The sequence below is a fragment of the Dermacentor andersoni genome, chromosome 9 (assembly GCF_023375885.2).
Source record: "Dermacentor andersoni chromosome 9, qqDerAnde1_hic_scaffold, whole genome shotgun sequence".
Lineage (NCBI taxonomy): Eukaryota > Metazoa > Arthropoda > Arachnida > Ixodida > Ixodidae > Dermacentor > Dermacentor andersoni.
Window position 1 is genome coordinate 12786136 of NC_092822.1, and position 16470 is coordinate 12802605.

The 16470-nt window shown below is 47.2% G+C and overlaps 1 protein-coding gene across 1 annotated transcript; it reads left to right on the forward strand.

Moving 5' to 3' along the window:
- Window positions 1–130: 130 nt before the first annotated feature.
- Window positions 131–13946, forward strand: LOC126527042 (lysosomal alpha-mannosidase-like). Its single transcript, XM_050174757.2, has 6 exons — window positions 131–553; window positions 2329–2401; window positions 3522–3608; window positions 6124–6342; window positions 11775–11906; window positions 12209–13946. The coding sequence occupies exons 1-6, from the start codon at window positions 450–452 to the stop codon at window positions 12458–12460; spliced, it is 867 nt and encodes a 288-aa protein (XP_050030714.2). The 5' UTR covers window positions 131–449; the 3' UTR covers window positions 12461–13946.
- The last annotated feature ends 2524 nt before the right edge of the window (window positions 13947–16470 follow it).

The window sequence follows — 16470 nt, forward strand, 5'->3', positions numbered from 1 at the left end:
ATTTTTTATGCTCGTGCACCCCAAACCTATAGTTCTTGATGCACGAAATGAAAGAAGCCACTATTTCGTAGGTTGCGTTGATACATCCGAGAGCGTAATTAACATATACAGCACCAGTTCTCGCCAGAAGCCGGAACGTTCCATGAGTTGCGTCTTGCTTGAACAGCTGAAGCAAACTAATTTTTAAACCTTTAACTTGCATAGCCATGAGCTGCTTTCCGTCGCACGTGACCAAAACGGACGCTTTTCACTCGAAGACGGAGGTAACCGCAACACCTATATTAGCATCTGGCTCCACATTAGTGACGACTGCAAGCGTCAGTGAATCTGCACATTGTAAGAATTAACACCATTGCTTAGTTCCGTAATTAGCTTGTGCCGTGGCATTTAGTCTCCTAACTCTTACTCTCCTAACTCCTATCCGCCTTTCGAGGTTGACGCCTTCCATCATGCAAAGCAGTACGGGATGTGACGTGGTTAGCCGGTTCGACACTGACCTCGGCAGTGAAGGATTTCACACGGATGGAAATGGCTGGAGGAGCATGCGAAGGACGTGAGTACACCTTCTAGCGCCGAGAGCTCTGCTTGCCGGAATTCTTGAGGTGGGCAGCGTGAAAAAGGACCTAATACGAAGGCGAGGAAAATGGACAAATCGCTATCAACTGACGTTCTTACTGAACTCACACAAATATTATGTATATTTTAACAAAATAGTGGCAAAGAATGCAGTCTTTCTTTGCATTCATATAAATTTTTAAGGTTTTATTTTTGCCTTCATATTAAATATTTTTCCGGTCTGCTCGATTCACAAATCTAATTCACAGTAAACCATCCTTCTGGATCTTTGTTCTACAACAAAATACCCGCCCTTCCACTACTGTCAAGAGGGGTATACAAGCGAAGCTCGGGATCCGCGGCTCTTCGTTGTCGTAATGCCTCGGCTTCGCGCTCCCTCACGGCGAGGTCGGCACGTCGACGACGAGCCCTTTCTCAATCGAGTTCCCGGCGGCGTTCATCAAACGCCACATGTTCTTCGGCCGAACGCACAACGCGCGGCCCGCTCCTGCTGCCGTTCCTTCAACGCAGCCTGCTCTTCGGCAGAACGAACCAAACGCCGCCTCTCCATCTGACTACCGGGCCTGAGCTGGCGGGAAACGGCGGGCGCCCGAGGCGAGCGGACACGCGATCACACCCTTCCCTCCTCCTCCTCCGTAGGGAGGGAACGCCTGTGATTGGCTCGCGTCTGGCGCTGGGTCTAGTTCTTCATGCATATTAAACCCCGCTTTAAAGTGCGCGTATGATGAACCGACAGTGGCTGAGAAACAAATGCACACATGGTACGCAGTCCAATGAAAGTTCGAAATTCAGGCAAACACAAGCGTCCAGACGCGAAATCCATTCAGGTACGGGTTCAAAGGTAGCAACCACACTACGCACTTGAACTGTTCAAATGTCATGTAACAATATTGGTTTGACACTACTCATAATTCCATGCAATAAATAAAAAAGAACCGACAGTGGCTGAATCTGCTCACGTGGTGGTCTCGCAACCTGGAGGTCGGTAGCTCGAATCCACAGCCCGACAAGTAATTTTTATTTTCACGCGGCTTGGTTCTTTTTTTTTTTCGTACGGCAACACCAACACCGACGCCGACACGAGCGAGGCAATAGAAGCTGCGCTTGAAAAATAAATTCTATTTCACGTATACATAAAATTAGGTACGCGAGCCTTCCGGCACCTCGTCCACATCCTGTTGCAGCTGCCTTCGGAGGGATTCGACCACGAGCTCGGCATCGCAAACACCGCAGTCAATGAGCCATCACGTGAAACCCACGTTCCAGCCACACGTTCCAGCGCATGCGTCGACCACCTCAGCGAATAGAATGACCGATTTTTGCCAATTGTACGTAACATAGTGTTCAGGGATGACCTTGTAAGGGGTCGTACTACAGGGCGGATTTGGAAGCTGAGGAAAGCACATGTGTTTATTGTTAAAAACCCCAGATCCTATCATTATCCTTAAGTATGCGCCCGTGGCAGTGGTATAACTGCACGACATAGTGCTTTTATGAAAATTAACCGTCTCATTTGCCGCTACCTTTACATTGAATAACTCATAAAACCCGTACGCGGCCACGAAATACTAGAGACAGCAACAAAATGTCGTCTCAATTCCACTAATACCTTCAAGCAAGCAAGACAATTTTGGAGAAGTAGCAAAATGCTCAAAGAAAATTTCACGAGAGCAAGCCCATTGTTATTCACAGAAACATAACAATGCCTTTGACCTCAGTATCAAGCGTGATTATTTTTCTCGGGGTATGCAGAGTAACGTTCCACAAGGACAAGCTTCCAATTCCCGCCAACTACTATCCGGTCACGTCTTGGATCTACATCGAGGTAAGCTTGATCGCTATGTGGCGCACACAAGAACTTCGCGAATTAAGTGCATAAGCCTATGATGCGCACATAAGAACGTGTACCTACAAATTTATAGCATGCAATGTAGTGCGCACCTAAACTTATAAGTCGTATTTAATTTTTACTGAAATGACGTTATTTCCTGTTGGATCATGATGATTTTAACACTGATGTTTTTAAAAGGCATTATCTTCTTGCCTTTTCTTTATTTCGCTTTTGGGCATTCGTGTGGCGGGGGGCTCATCAAATCGTCTGTTAGGGGCAATTTAGATAACAATAATATCTATATTGTTTCTTTTATTTCTTATTTAATTTCTTGCTGAAGATTCGAAAAGTTGTAACGCCAGCCGTCCTAAATTATTTGAAGATATGCAATATTTGTTCACCTAGAAAAAAATTCTGTGTCGGAGTCAAAATTTTGAGATACCGAGTTACTAAAATTTAACTTATTAATGCAGTAAATTGTATTCAATTCGCTCTGACTGTCTTGCGCAATGTGAGCATTTCTTAAGTTTTACACTAACTTAACAAGGCAGGACCCAGAATTCAGGTACGGCGCAATAGACGTGCTGGTGTTCATTTTGTTCAAGCTCTTTCCAAAGTTATTTATTTATTTATTTATTTATTTATTTATTTATTTATTTATTTATTTATTTATTTATTTATTACTCTCGCCATGACTGTTATTACGAGCTTTTCTGTCCAGTACACTGGATATCGTCTATAAAACGAAAGGGATTGCAAACTGTATCTACATTGTTATTATGAACAACGACAGGTAGTAACAGAAACAGATAGACAATGCTGTCTTTATTTTGCTAATCTTGTCCATTTCAGCACTGCACATTCATAACGACGGACGAGCTTACTCAAATGTAACCTAAGTGCAAATATTGGCTTCTCTGCAGAAAGACCCTTACTGTTAAGAAGCCATCTTTCAAGGCGTATTTTGCGTAAGTGCAAGGAAACCTCAAAAGTTGGACAAGGTTCGCCCGCTCAGAAGCATCGAATATAAAACATCTGCATGTGGAGACGCGGAACCGCAGCTGCGCGCCAGAATGGCTGTGTTGCAAGACGAGTTGTTGCCCATCGCTCGCAGGACAAAGCCAGAGACCTGAAGATGCTGGTCGCTCCAGACCGACCACAGGGTGGGACCAGTCTACGGAAGGGACATCTGGAGCTCATGGTAAGCAAGTTTGTCTGGAGCTCATGGTAAGCAAATTTGCACTAGCAACACTTCTTCTGCCAGCTACGATCGAAGCTACAGGGTGGCTTGCTATGCGCTACAAGTACTGTGGCCGATAGCCCGTGTTTGAAGGCTCTGCGGCAATCAGTTTGCGCGTGAGATTGTGGAGACGCAAAACGAATTAAGCTTGAATGACGGGTGAGTTAGCACTGCATCGATTTTCTTATCTGATAAAAAATTTAAATTCTTAGGCACAGACGTACGTGTTGGATAAACGTAGAGTCAACGATTATATTCAGCTAATATAACAATACACTGAAACGTTCGCAGATGTTTTTTTTTTTTTTTTTTTTTGTTGCTGCTTTTGCTTGACTTCCGCAATGAACTCACTAGCCTGATTTCTAAAAGGCTCCAAGCTTCGAAATAAACTGTTGCTAGTTAACGTCAGGTGCTCCTTATTTGTTGGTCCTTTTCTATAACGTGCTACGTTTTTTTATTCCGGTGGTCGAGACTCTAACGCAGAGATCAGCTTCGGCGCGCCAATTGTGTCTCCTTCAGTCACCGTACATGCATTTGTGCGCGCGACTTGTTTTTTTTTCAGTTGTGTTTAGTAGTGGCAGCGAAAAAAAAAAAACAAGTACATTGAGATGTACGCCATTTAAAGCCTCTGCGTTAGCGAGTGTGACTTCATTTTCCTTCAGCTTGCAGATGTACACGACGACCTTACTGAAGGCATTACAGGTTAGACAAGATGTTCAGCATTTCTTTGGCAATTGTGAACAAAGCTTCTTTTTTTCTTCCTAGTAATACCTAGAGTCAGTATTCACTTGTGCATGTGTTTTTAGGTGATGATTCATTTCAACGAAAAATGAAATACTACATGGCTCACAGCGCACTAAATAAAGATCGAACTAGACTGAAATTACGAAGAGGGAGAGAAATTTATTTACAGAAAGGCAGAGAGGTCGGCCTGAGCTATAACTTGCTCTGGCCTGCTACTCTACACTGGGGAAAAGGGACGAGGAGGGAAAGGGCTGATGAATGATGATGGTAAGACTCACTAAAAACTGCACACATCGTAATCCTACCAGATTGGCTTTCTTTCAATGAACTCTGTAGCGCATCGGAATAACATCATGTAACTTTGACACATTTGCTCGCGTTTACGCCGCAACACGGTTTTCGCCTTAGTATGTGCCACCACCGGCATCAAAACGATAGGCTGCTACCGAAAGCAGCGATTAAAAGAAATGAAAGTAGGCCGCAAGGCTCGGCTGGGAGAGGGGTAGCTTTGGCGGTGACGGTTGTTGCGAGACGAAAGGCACGACCTCCGTTATTGGTGCCATAGCCACTCGTTTTTCTTCGTTCAGTCTCAATCTCAATGTAGTCAAAATGAATCCGGAGTCGCCCAAATACGGTGGGTCTCATAATCATATCAGGCTTTGGCGTTACGCTCCTAAGCCTGAGGACGTGGTATCAAATCCCAGCCGCGACGGCCGTATCCTGATAGGTGCTAAATGCAAAAAGAGCCGTGTACCGTGAATTAGGTGCACTTTCAAGAATCCCAGGTAGACACAAATATTTCGGAGCCCCCCACTACGGCGTGCCTCATAATCATATCGTGGATTTGGCGCGTAAGAAACCCAGAATTTAGTTATTTGTTCTTTTCATCTCTTTTTTAAAATCCTTTAAAATTGCGTTGTTTGATGTCCCGGAACTGCGCAGTGGGCTAGGAGTGACGCCTAGAGGACAGCTCCGGATTAAGGTTGACCACCTGGGGTTCCCTAACGTGCACCTAATCTCACGATACATTAAAGTTTTTGCATTCCGATCCCATTGACATGCGGCAGGCGCGACCGGTAATCGAATCTACAACTTCATACCCAGCCGCACAACGCCCTGAACCACCGCGCCAGATACAGACAAAAAAAAAAAAAAAAAAGAAGAAGAAGGGCATCCGCGCATGTACTGAGAAAGTCAGCGCCAATCCTCCAAACAAGGACAGGTGACACGAAGTGTACCAATGTAAGCATGATTATTCTTTTTTGAGTAAGTTGATTGAAGGCTGGCTCACGCATGCGCTATACTGCATGTAGCGATTTGCCACGCCTGGACAATAAGACCTACTTTATCCCGATGTCTAAATAAAGCTTCACTATCTTCGAATTTAGCACTATACACTTGCAATAGCGGTAGTGCAATGCGGACAGCACGCAGACAGCCTTCTCTATCTCTTTCTTGCGTGTGTATTATTATTTTGTTTGCTTTCGTTCTCTGCCATTACGCGGCCTTTCAGCTGGCAGTCGGCGCTTGCGTGATCATTTTCGTTCCTCTTATGCTCGTGTGTACGCCTGCCTTTCCAACCCTTGATCTTGACCAGCCTGCTCAGCTGTCTATTGTTATATGGAGGTCTACAGTGTTTGCTTATACAAACTAGCAGGATAACGTAAACAGCAAAGTCACCTACCCAGGAAACACACCGTCATTATGCCTAAAGCGTCACGGTATACCGCAGGTACATCGGCGGCACGCGACCAACGACGACCTTGGAAATCCCGAGTTCCTGCTCGAAACCGGAAACGATGACGAGGCCCTGGTGGCGAGGGGAACTCACCGCCTTTTCTTGGGTTCACTAGCTGAGGTTGCGAGCATCATGCGGCTGCAGGCGCTGCAGCTCGTCTATCGGCCGCTGTTGGTCTTTGCTCCGGCCGGGTGGAGACCCAGAAAGGAAAAGGTAGGAGTGCAGGACTCCCCCAAAACAGCCTCATAATTATTGTTATCATTCCTTTCAACTCATGATTATAGCAACAATAAATTACTTTATACTCCTAGTGTATTATTTCGTAACTCTATCTTCGTTCGTTTGGCCGAAAAAAGCTTGATTAGAGAGAGAGAGAGAGAGAGCTTTAATGGGAATGAGAAGTTAATGACGTGCGCGGTGTTGGCATAAGCTTTGATGAGGGAGGTAGCTCGTGCCTTGCTGCGCGTTCTTTGTTGTGGTCTGGGTGCATGTTTTGGGGAATAGGGTCGGCGTGTATCCATTGCTGAATGTCGCGTGGTATTGGGTGTTTGTCTCGATGTTGGCGGTGGTAGGTGATATGAAGCTTGGTTAGAATGCTGCGGCCTGTTTCGGCGAGGGTAAGCCGCTCCAGTTGGGGTGGACGTTGGTCTTCGATTAACTCGTCTAGCGTGTTGTGGATACCTAATTGTAGTAGAAGTTCCGTGCTGGTTTGGTTGGGTAGTCCTAAAGCCTGCTTATAGGCTCCTCTGATGACGATGTCCAGTTTAGTCTTTTCAGCTTTGTACTAGTTGAGAAAGGGCGCAGCGTAAGTAATGTGACAGATGATAAAAGATTGAAAAGGAGGATGAGGCTTTCTTCCTTCATACCCCTTCGTCGGTTGGTGACTCGTTTCAGCAGTCTGGGTGTATTAGCGGTCTGTCGAAGGATCTTGGAGAAAGCCGTAGAGTTAGCTCCGTTGGCTTCTATGGTCATACCAAGAACGCGAATGCTAGGGACCACGGGTATGGGTCTGCCATTCCTCAGGTGGAGTTCGATTTCCTCGTATTGACGTTTATTCGTGGAGCCCCTGGGGGGCGTCCACGGAGTGTGGGGCGGTATAGGATTAGTAATGTAGAAAATTAAAGCTAATCTTACCTCTTTGTCTTTCTCTCGCTGAAGCCTCGAGCCGGTACGTCAGCATGACGTCATGTATATCATAGTATTAATGTTTTTGTATATGTGTTACTTTCGAGACGAATGAGAAAAAAAAACAAGCAGATCCAACGCAATGTTGAAATCTAAATGATGCGAAGCTTGTTTGAGTTACGTATAGCAGCGGTAGCGCATGACACGAGCGACAGCCTCGTCGGCTGCAGCCGTAAGGTGTGCGTCACGAGGACAGAGGCAGTGCGTGATGCTTGTCGAAGCAGAAAGCACAAGACACACCTAAAAAAATATACATTTAAAGCTTCATACCTCCTGTGTCACAGCGGCACATCCATTCTAGGGGACCGGCCAAGAATGGGCACGTACCATGCAATAGTCCAAGCTGTTTATTCGGCAAGACAGCAGCCAGCACATGCCCAGTACGCGCACACACACACACACACACCCACACACACACACACACACACACACACACACACACACACACACACATACATATATATATATATATATATATATATATACACACAGTTGGGGCTGAGGAAATCACGCTGGCTCCGGTAGTAAAATGAAGAAAAAGAGTACGACGTACGAGTACGTTGGATTTGCACAGTATATTTCACTGATGTTTCGGCTGATGGACCAGCCTAGGACACAAATCCTGGGACACGTCATCAGCCAGTCTGGAAATCCACACTGATTCCAGTAGCCTAGGCCTCGGCGCCGTCCTAGTCCAGAAGAAAAATGGAATTGAACGGGTGATAGCTTACGCTAGCCGGTCACTGTCAAAAGCGGAAGGCAATTATTCTACAGCCGAAAAGGAATGCCTTGCCATCATATGAGCTACAGCAAAATTTCGCCCTTACCTATATGGCAGACCGTTCAAAGTCGTAAGCGACCATGATGTCTTGTGTTGGTTAGCGGCCTTAAAGGGCCCTTCTGGACGCCTGGAACGGTGGAGCCTCAGAATGCAAGAATATGACGTCACTGTAATTTACAAGTCCGGACGAAAACACACTGATGCCGACTGCCTGTCTCGACTGCCTGGCACGCCGCCCAAAGATGACCAAGACAAAGACATCTTTTTAGCAACAATAAGCACAGACGACTTTGCCGAGCAGCAGCGAGCGGACCCCGAGCTAAGAAGCGTTGTTGAGTACTTGGAAGGCAAGACCGAATTTGTCTCGAGAATATTTAGGCGCGGATTGTCTTCGTTCTTCTTGCAAGATGACGTCCTGGTGAAGAATAACTTTTCCCCAGCCCGTGCGAACTACCTCCTCGTTGTGCCTGCAGCACTCCGCTCAAAAATCCTGCACGCCCTGCACGACGATCTGACCGCTGGACACCTCGGATTCTCCCGGACACTGTTGAGGATACAGGAAAGGTATTATTGGCCACGCCTGACCGTCGACGTCGCCCGTTATGTAAGATCATGCCAAGACTGTCAGCGACGCAAGACACCACCGACAAGGCCAGCGGGATTACTACAGCCAATCGAGCCTCCTTGCCGACCGTTTCAGCAGATCGGGATGGACTTGTTGCGACCCTTTCCGACGTCAACAACCGGAAATAAGTGGATCGTCGTGGCGACGGACTACGTCACCCGCTTCACTGAAACGAAAGCTCTCCTGAAAGGTAGTGCAGCAGAAGTGGCGAAGTTCTTCGTCGAGAAGATCCTGCTGCGAAATGGTGCCCCAGAAGTCCTCATCACCGACAGAGGAGCGGCGTTTACAGCAGAGCTCACCCAAGCCATTCTGCAATACAGCCAGACAAGCCACAGGAGGACAACCGCCTACCACCCGCAGACAAATTGCCTTACGGAGCGGCTGAATGTACGTCGACATCGAACACAAGACGTGGTATGCCGTCCTACCGTACGTAACCTTCGCTTACAACACGGCAGTGCAAGAAACAACACAGATCACGCCGTTCAAGCTGGTTTACGGAAGGAACCCGACGACCACTCTCGACGCCATGCTGCCCGCACGTCACCGACGAAGAAAATATCGATTTCCCCACCTATCTCCAGCCCGCCGAAGAAGCCAGACAGCTCTTAATTCGGCCTGCGCATCAAGAACCAGCAGAGGACCCACAGCCGACACTACAATCTTCGGCGACGTTACGTGGAATACTAGCCGGGCGACCGTGTTTGGGTTTAGACCCCTATGCGCCGACGAGGACTGAGTGAGAAACTATTGCCACGCAATTTCGGACCCTACAAGATCATCCGACGCATTGGTGCACTGGACTATGAGGCCGTGCCAGACGGCATTTCGCAATCACAGCGGCGCCACGCACGATCTGAAGTGGTCCACGTGGTTCGTCTTAAGCCCTTTTATGCACGTTGATGAACTTCGTTATCTTGTTGTTTCTTTACTACGAGTGTTTTTGTTTATCGTTTTCGCTTGTTTGTACTACCGGGACGGTGCTTTCTAAGAGGGGGTTATTGACACGTGTACTTGTTCATATTTATCGGGTGACCAGGCTTCACCGCCTAACAAATGTTACCGCACAGCGCAGGACGCGCCTGCATATGTGTCGGGAGTTTCTCGAATGTTATCGATGGTTATATCCACTGTTTGTTGTCAACGAACATTGTGTAATCAGATTTAATGCATGCGCGACGCGAATAGTGTAGCACTGTCTGGAATACACGCGGGCACCAGGGCTTGCTCTGGAACCTTCGATGACTGACGTATAAAAGCCGACGCGCTTGACCCGCTCATCAGATTTCGGCGATTGCCGACTGTGTTCGCCGCTATCGTTGTGCTTTAAGTGTAACCTGTTTTTGTGGGCACAGGTCCGCTCAATAAAAGTTAGTTTCGTCCTCCACAGCACTGCTACTGTGTTCTTCACCGTCACTACTACGCGACAATATACAGTGTGTCCCAGCTAACTTGGACCAAGATTTTAAATATACCCAAGAGCCCTAAAGAAATCGTACCGACTGCATAGTAGCCGTAGTCGTATGTACTTACGGCCAGCATTTTTTCATCACGAAGTATTACTTAATTAATTATTTCTAATTAGTGAACTTTTTAACTATTACTTCAATTGCAAACATCCTCATCATCATCAGCCTGGTTACGCCCACTGCAGGGCAAAGGCCTCTCCCATACTTCTCCAACAACCCCGGTCATGTACTAATTGTGGCCATGTCGTCCCTGCAAACTTCTTAATCTCATCCGCCCACCTAACTTTCTGCCGTCCCCTGCTACGCTTCCCTTCCCTTGGAATCCAGTCCGTAACCCTTAATGACCATCGGTTATCTTCCCTCCTCATTACATGTCCTGCCCATGCCCATTTCTTTTTCTTGATTTCAACTAAGATGTCATTAACTCGCGTTTGTTCCCTCACCCAATCTGCTCTTTTCTTATCCTTTAACGTTACACCCATCATTCTTCTTTCCATAGCTCGTTGCGTCGTCCTCAATTTAAGTAGAACCCTTTTCGTAAGCCTCCAGGTTTCTGCCCCGTAGGTGAGTACTGGTAAGACACAGCTATTGCACATTTTTCTCTTGAGGGATAATGGCAACCTGCTGTTCATGATCTGAGAATGCCTGCCAAACGCACCCCAGCCCATTCTTATTCTGATTATTTCCGTCTCTGGATCCGGATCCGCCGTCACTACCTGCCCTAAGTAGATGTATTCCCTTACCACTTCCAGTGCCTCGCTACCTATCGTAAACTGCTGTTCTCTTCCGAGACTGTCAAAGATTACTTTAGTTTTCTGCAGATTAATTTTTAGACCCACCCTTCTGCTTTGCCTCTCCAGGTCAGTGAGCATGCATTGCAGTTGGTCCCCTGAGTTACTAAGCAAGGCAATATCAGCGAATCGCAAGCTACTAAGGTATTCTCCATTAACTCTTATCGCCAATTCTTCCCAATCCAGGTCTCTGAATACCTCCTGCAAACAAGCTGTGAATAGCATTGCAGAGATCGTATCTCCCTGCCTGACGCCTTTCTTTATTGGGATTTTGTTGCTTTCTTTATGGAGGACTACGGTGGCTGTGGAGCCGCTAGAGATATGTTTCAGTATTTTTAAATACGGCTCGTCTACACCCTGATTCCGCAATGCCTCCATGACTGCTGAGGTTTCGACTGAATCAAACGCTTTCTCGTAATCAATGAAAGCTATATATAAGGGTTGGTTATATTCCGCACATTTCTCTATCACCTGATTGATAGTGTGAATATGGTCTATTGTTGAGTAGCCTTTACGGAATCCTGCCTGGTCCTTTGGTCACAGCTAAATGAAAGGTTAACCAAGTGTAACCAAGACTTAACCAGCTTTCGTTTTGCATATCCAGGATTAGCTGACCTAAGCCGCAACCAATTTTTATCTTGTTCTAGAATGAAAAAGAAAAGTGTCCTAGCTGTCACAGGACTCTGAGGAGAACGGAAATCCTCTCGAATGCACATAATCTCCGTCGCTACTCCGTCTTCTGAAATCCGCTGATGATACTCTGCAAAGAGCGTTGTCCCTATCTCGTCTTGCAGTTTTCGGCGCTGAGATGGCCGCTTCCGAGCACCGTGCACGTGCTGACTTTGGAGACGCTCCAAGCACACGAAGTGCTCCTCCGTCTAGAGCACTTGTCCATCAACGACACGACCGTCAAGATAGGCATCACCGTGAGTAGTACACCACGCTTGAAAGCTCTCAGTCGCTTTTTGTCCGAAGACTTCCGATTACGATGCGCAAATGTTACGCAAAATTACCACTCCCGCGGAGAGCTGGGTGATCTAATAAAACATTTGCATGCACATTTCGCAAGACAAGCGAGAACAGAAGTTTTCGTCCTTGCGTTGCGCACTGCGCTTATAATCCCGAAGAGGGTTCACACTTTCACAACGCACCCTCTTTGCATCCCTTACTATAGTTTACAGACCTAGCTTAAAGCTTCTAAAAGTGATTGATTTATTGATTTACACAGCGTCTGCTGGCGGGTTGCCGACTGGAGAACGTCCGGCCAACGATGCTGGGGGCCAACCGCTTCCTTCCGGGTCCCAAGCGCCAACGCTGGCGCCCGCAAGAGGCGGCCGACGGCGGGAAGTCACGGCTTCCCGTCGACGACGTGCCAATGACAGTTCCGGAACTCAGCACGGAATGGAGCACGGGCGATACGCACGTCAATCTGCGACCGGGACAAATCGCTACTTTCTTGGTGAAGCTGGTCGCCGAGTGAGCGCGTTGCCCGCGAACCAGGGCCGATCAGAAACGACGGAAGCATCACAGCAGCTCATCGGCGTCGTGATTTTGCCAGGGAATCAATTTTAGCCAATTAGCGCGTTCTGACAAGGGTTCCGAAAGTGGTTTTTGAGTGTGGGGGCAAGAGCCGGACTCATTTTGCCAATACCAATGATACGAATGTTTATTTACTATATTAGAGGGGTCCAGTGCCCCCATGCAATGGAACCTGTGAGACGCTCGCACCCACTCCACCCCTTTTTGGAGCCGCTGCGTTGGGACGAATTTGCGCGTTGCGAATTTCGAAAGCGCTACTGAGTGAAATGCGTCACGAGTTCAAACGCACCCCCGAGTATCACATGCTATGCATTTAAAAAAAAGCGACCCCATCAAAACCGGCGCTGGCTCGACGGATGACGAGAACACAGTTCGGCGCCAAAATTTTTCTCCGCGGTCTCAGGCGCGGGGTGGGGAAAGAAAAAGTACTGTCGCTCTGCAGGAAGCTTCGGGAAGGAACAACGCGTTCTCGCCACTAGCTTCACGAAGAGCAAGGCTAGGCAGAAGTTTCGGGCTGGTGGACGTCAAGGGGCACTGACACATCTGGCATGTGAGCACTCGCTTTCTTGATTTCTTCCTATTTAGATTTCTTTATTTTATTTTCTAATCCTTCACGTGAGTAGCACCTTTGGGCAAAAGAAGCTGGCGTCGCTTCGAGCGCATTGGGAAGATTAGCACAACAGCAGAACATGGGCAGCAGCGACCACCGGATCCCCACAATTTTTTCGTGCTGTCATGCACCGCCAACCAAAACAACCCCCGGCGCCAGAAATCACTCTGGATTTTGTCTAGAATATATTTTTCACGCTCGAAAAGACATTTCGGCGCGAACATTTACTCCCTCTATAAGGGAGTAAACAAGACCTGTCCAACTACAGACCGATTTCCTTAGCCTCTAGTTGCAGTTAATTTTTAGAACATGTCGTCTACAAACATATTATTGAGTTTCTTGAAGCCAACAATATTTTAGCAGTCTTCCAGCATGGATTTCGCAATGGCCTCAGCACCATTACGCCAACATCTGAATTTGCTCATGACATCTGCCACGCAGTTGAATTAGCCTTCAAATCGATGCAATATTCGTAGACTTTTTCAAATCATTTGATACAGTTGTACATTCCAAGCTTTTGCATAAACTAAATAGTATTTTAAGTAATCCCAGCCTAGTAGCCTGGATCTCTAGTTTTTTCTCAGATAGGTCGCAATACGTTTGTTTCAATTCTGCGAAATCACCTACGGTGGCCGTTACCTCTGGTGTACCGCAGGGTTCAGATTTAGGCCCACTTCTCTTCCTCCTGTATATCGATGTCCTACATAACAACGTGCTACCAACCAAAATCCGTCTTTAGGCCGATGACTGCGTTATCTATCACACAATTACCAGTTATGGAGATCACGTCATTCTGAATAAAGCATTTTCCAACTTTTGTACTTGGTGTAACGAGTGGCAGGCGAACATCAATTTTCGCAAAACTGTCTCTGTGATCTTCTCGACACATACTACACATTTGTGCCTTCCTTATTGTTTCAATGGTATTCCTCTGGGAAACGTTTCTCAATATAAGTACATTGGCTTCTATTCACAGTAATTCTATTTACACCCGATTTACCCTGGTCCAAACATATTGAAGCAACCTGTTCTAAAGCTCTAGCACGTCTAAGTTACCCAAGGCGTTATCTGCACTCAGCCCCTAGAGAAACAAAATTGCTCATGTACGAAACCCTAGTGCTGGCACACCTGTAATCTTGGATTACGGGTGTGCCATTTGGAATCCATATCTGAAATCCGACATAAGAAAAGTCGAATCCGTCAAAAAAGAAGCTATTCGATCTATATACCGGCGTTACAACAAGGACTTCTCCCCCTCTTCTAACCTTCACTCTTTAAACCTCTCTTAGATAGTAGAGCGGCGTCATGTAGAAAGCCTTAAACTGTTTTGCACCACTGTTAACTCTGAACGTTGCTCATCTTTGGAATACATTAAGTTTGCTAAAGCGTCTAACACACCAAATTTTCACCTTCGAAATATAACACCCCTGTATGCCCGGGCTGACAAATTCAAATATAGTTTTTGCCCCCATCCATTGAAATGTGGAGCCAGCTTCCCCCTAACATACGAAAATTGACACTTGATGATTTTGTTAAGGCACTCACTGGTTGTTGCCCGTCATTCCTAGGACCATTACATACTATGTTTATATACATATATGTATGTATTGAGACCATTTTTCTTTTCAACATATTTCTTGCTGTGTGCCTTGTACCTTTGATTTGTGTGCGTGGCACCTTTGATCTTGTACCCCACTCTTGCGATAACCCTCTTAGAGTTGCAGTATGTATGAATAAATAAAGTAATAAAAAAATTACCGACGATTACGTTACTTCCTAATGCGGAATTTGAGCGCAGCAAATAAGCTGTTTCACCTTTTCGATAGATTGAGGCAAAGAAATCGAGCAACACATGTATGCGCTATCACAGAATTTTTTTTTTTTCACATGTATTCCTTTAACAAAGACTCCACTAACAGTTCTTGACAGTCATGAAGGAAGCTTTGTGGTCGGAGAAATAGACTGATATATGTTCGACTTGGTACACCAATGCTTGATTCTCAAAGACGAGATCTATACAAGTGCCTCGCGAGGTTGTCACAGCCGTGGGACGCGTTACGAGCGAGAGGAACGGGATGTTCTCCCGCATAAGTGTTAGGAAATTGCTGTTTGTCTTTATGTCAACATTAAAGTCCCCCACTACTAACATCGGTGTGGATCGATGGACGGTTAATGCGAGTTGCAGGAAGTGCACGACGTCTTTCGTGAGTGCGGTAGGGGCGAAGTAGGCAGCTACTACCAGCAAGCCGTTGGGCAACTTTGCGGCGCACAGTTCGCCAACTTCATGTGACGTGCCAAACATTTCGACTGGTATTGCAGAGAGACCTGTGCGCAAGTAGATAGCGACTCCCGCCGCTCTGTTGTGGTCTCTGCGAGCACCACAGCAGTATAGGAAATCTATGATTTCGAGAGGCTCTTCGGGATCCATCCAGGTTTCAGCAAAGCAAAGTACAGAGGAATGGCGCAGAATGTGATCGTGGTGTACGTCCTTGGCATGTGCGGCAAGGGAGCGTACGTTAAGAGCGGAGATCAACAAGTAGTGCGGCTGTTCAGTCATGGCGAGGCACTTGGCGGTGACGGTGTCAAGTTTGTGGGACTGCAACCGACGAAATTCATCGGCTAGCTTTCTGTCCGGATTGGCTTTTCCGTGGTAGAATGTGAAGTCGAAGAAAGGAATTAAGTTCGAGCCGGCGCTTTGACAACCGGAGACTCGCAGGAAGAGGGGGGAGGGGGGCGGCGTGTACACCCAGCGGCAAACGATGGGGGCAGAAGCGCGCGCAGCAAGCGGACAACACGATAAAGGGAGGAGGGAAGAGATAGCAGCGACTGACTGATGCCGCTGACGCCGATAGTGAGTCAACCCCAGCTGCGGAGTTGGTTTCAGGGAGAACGCCGCCGATGCCGACACAAACAATATGATACCCTCGCTTCCGCAGCGCTAAGAACCAGGTCTAGCCGTGGGAAGGTGGTCACGTATTCGTCGACGTGCCGGGGCCTACGTGAAATAACCGGCGCGTCGGCAACTGAAGAGCACCCTATCCGCCACACAAGAACAGGGGGGGGGGGGACCCTTTCCTCCTCTTTCTGCATGGCGGCGACGGTGTTCTATGCAGTCACGTTATCTTGACTCTCTAGCGGCGTCAGCGGCATCCAGCGGTATCAGTCGGTCGCTGCTAGCGCTGGGGGGATGAAAGGGGGGCGGAGCTGGTTACGAGGCCGACGACAACGCCGACGACGACGCGAAACCCAGGAACGGACGCCAAAGAGCTGCGCTCTAAAATAAATAAATAAAAACTCGGGTTGGATTTCGTGGCAACGCTCAAGCACCTGGAGTCACATAA

Bases quoted from the DNA above. Each gene is read 5' to 3' on its own strand.
- LOC126527042 (XM_050174757.2), top strand. From the start codon at position 450: ATGCAAAGCAGTACGGGATGTGACGTGGTTAGCCGGTTCGACACTGAC. The intron at 3,609-6,123 runs GTAAGCAAGTTT...GGTATACCGCAG, and splicing joins AGGGACATCTGGAGCTCATG to GTACATCGGCGGCACGCGAC. The intron at 11,907-12,208 runs GTGAGTAGTACA...TGATTTACACAG, and splicing joins CCGTCAAGATAGGCATCACC to CGTCTGCTGGCGGGTTGCCG.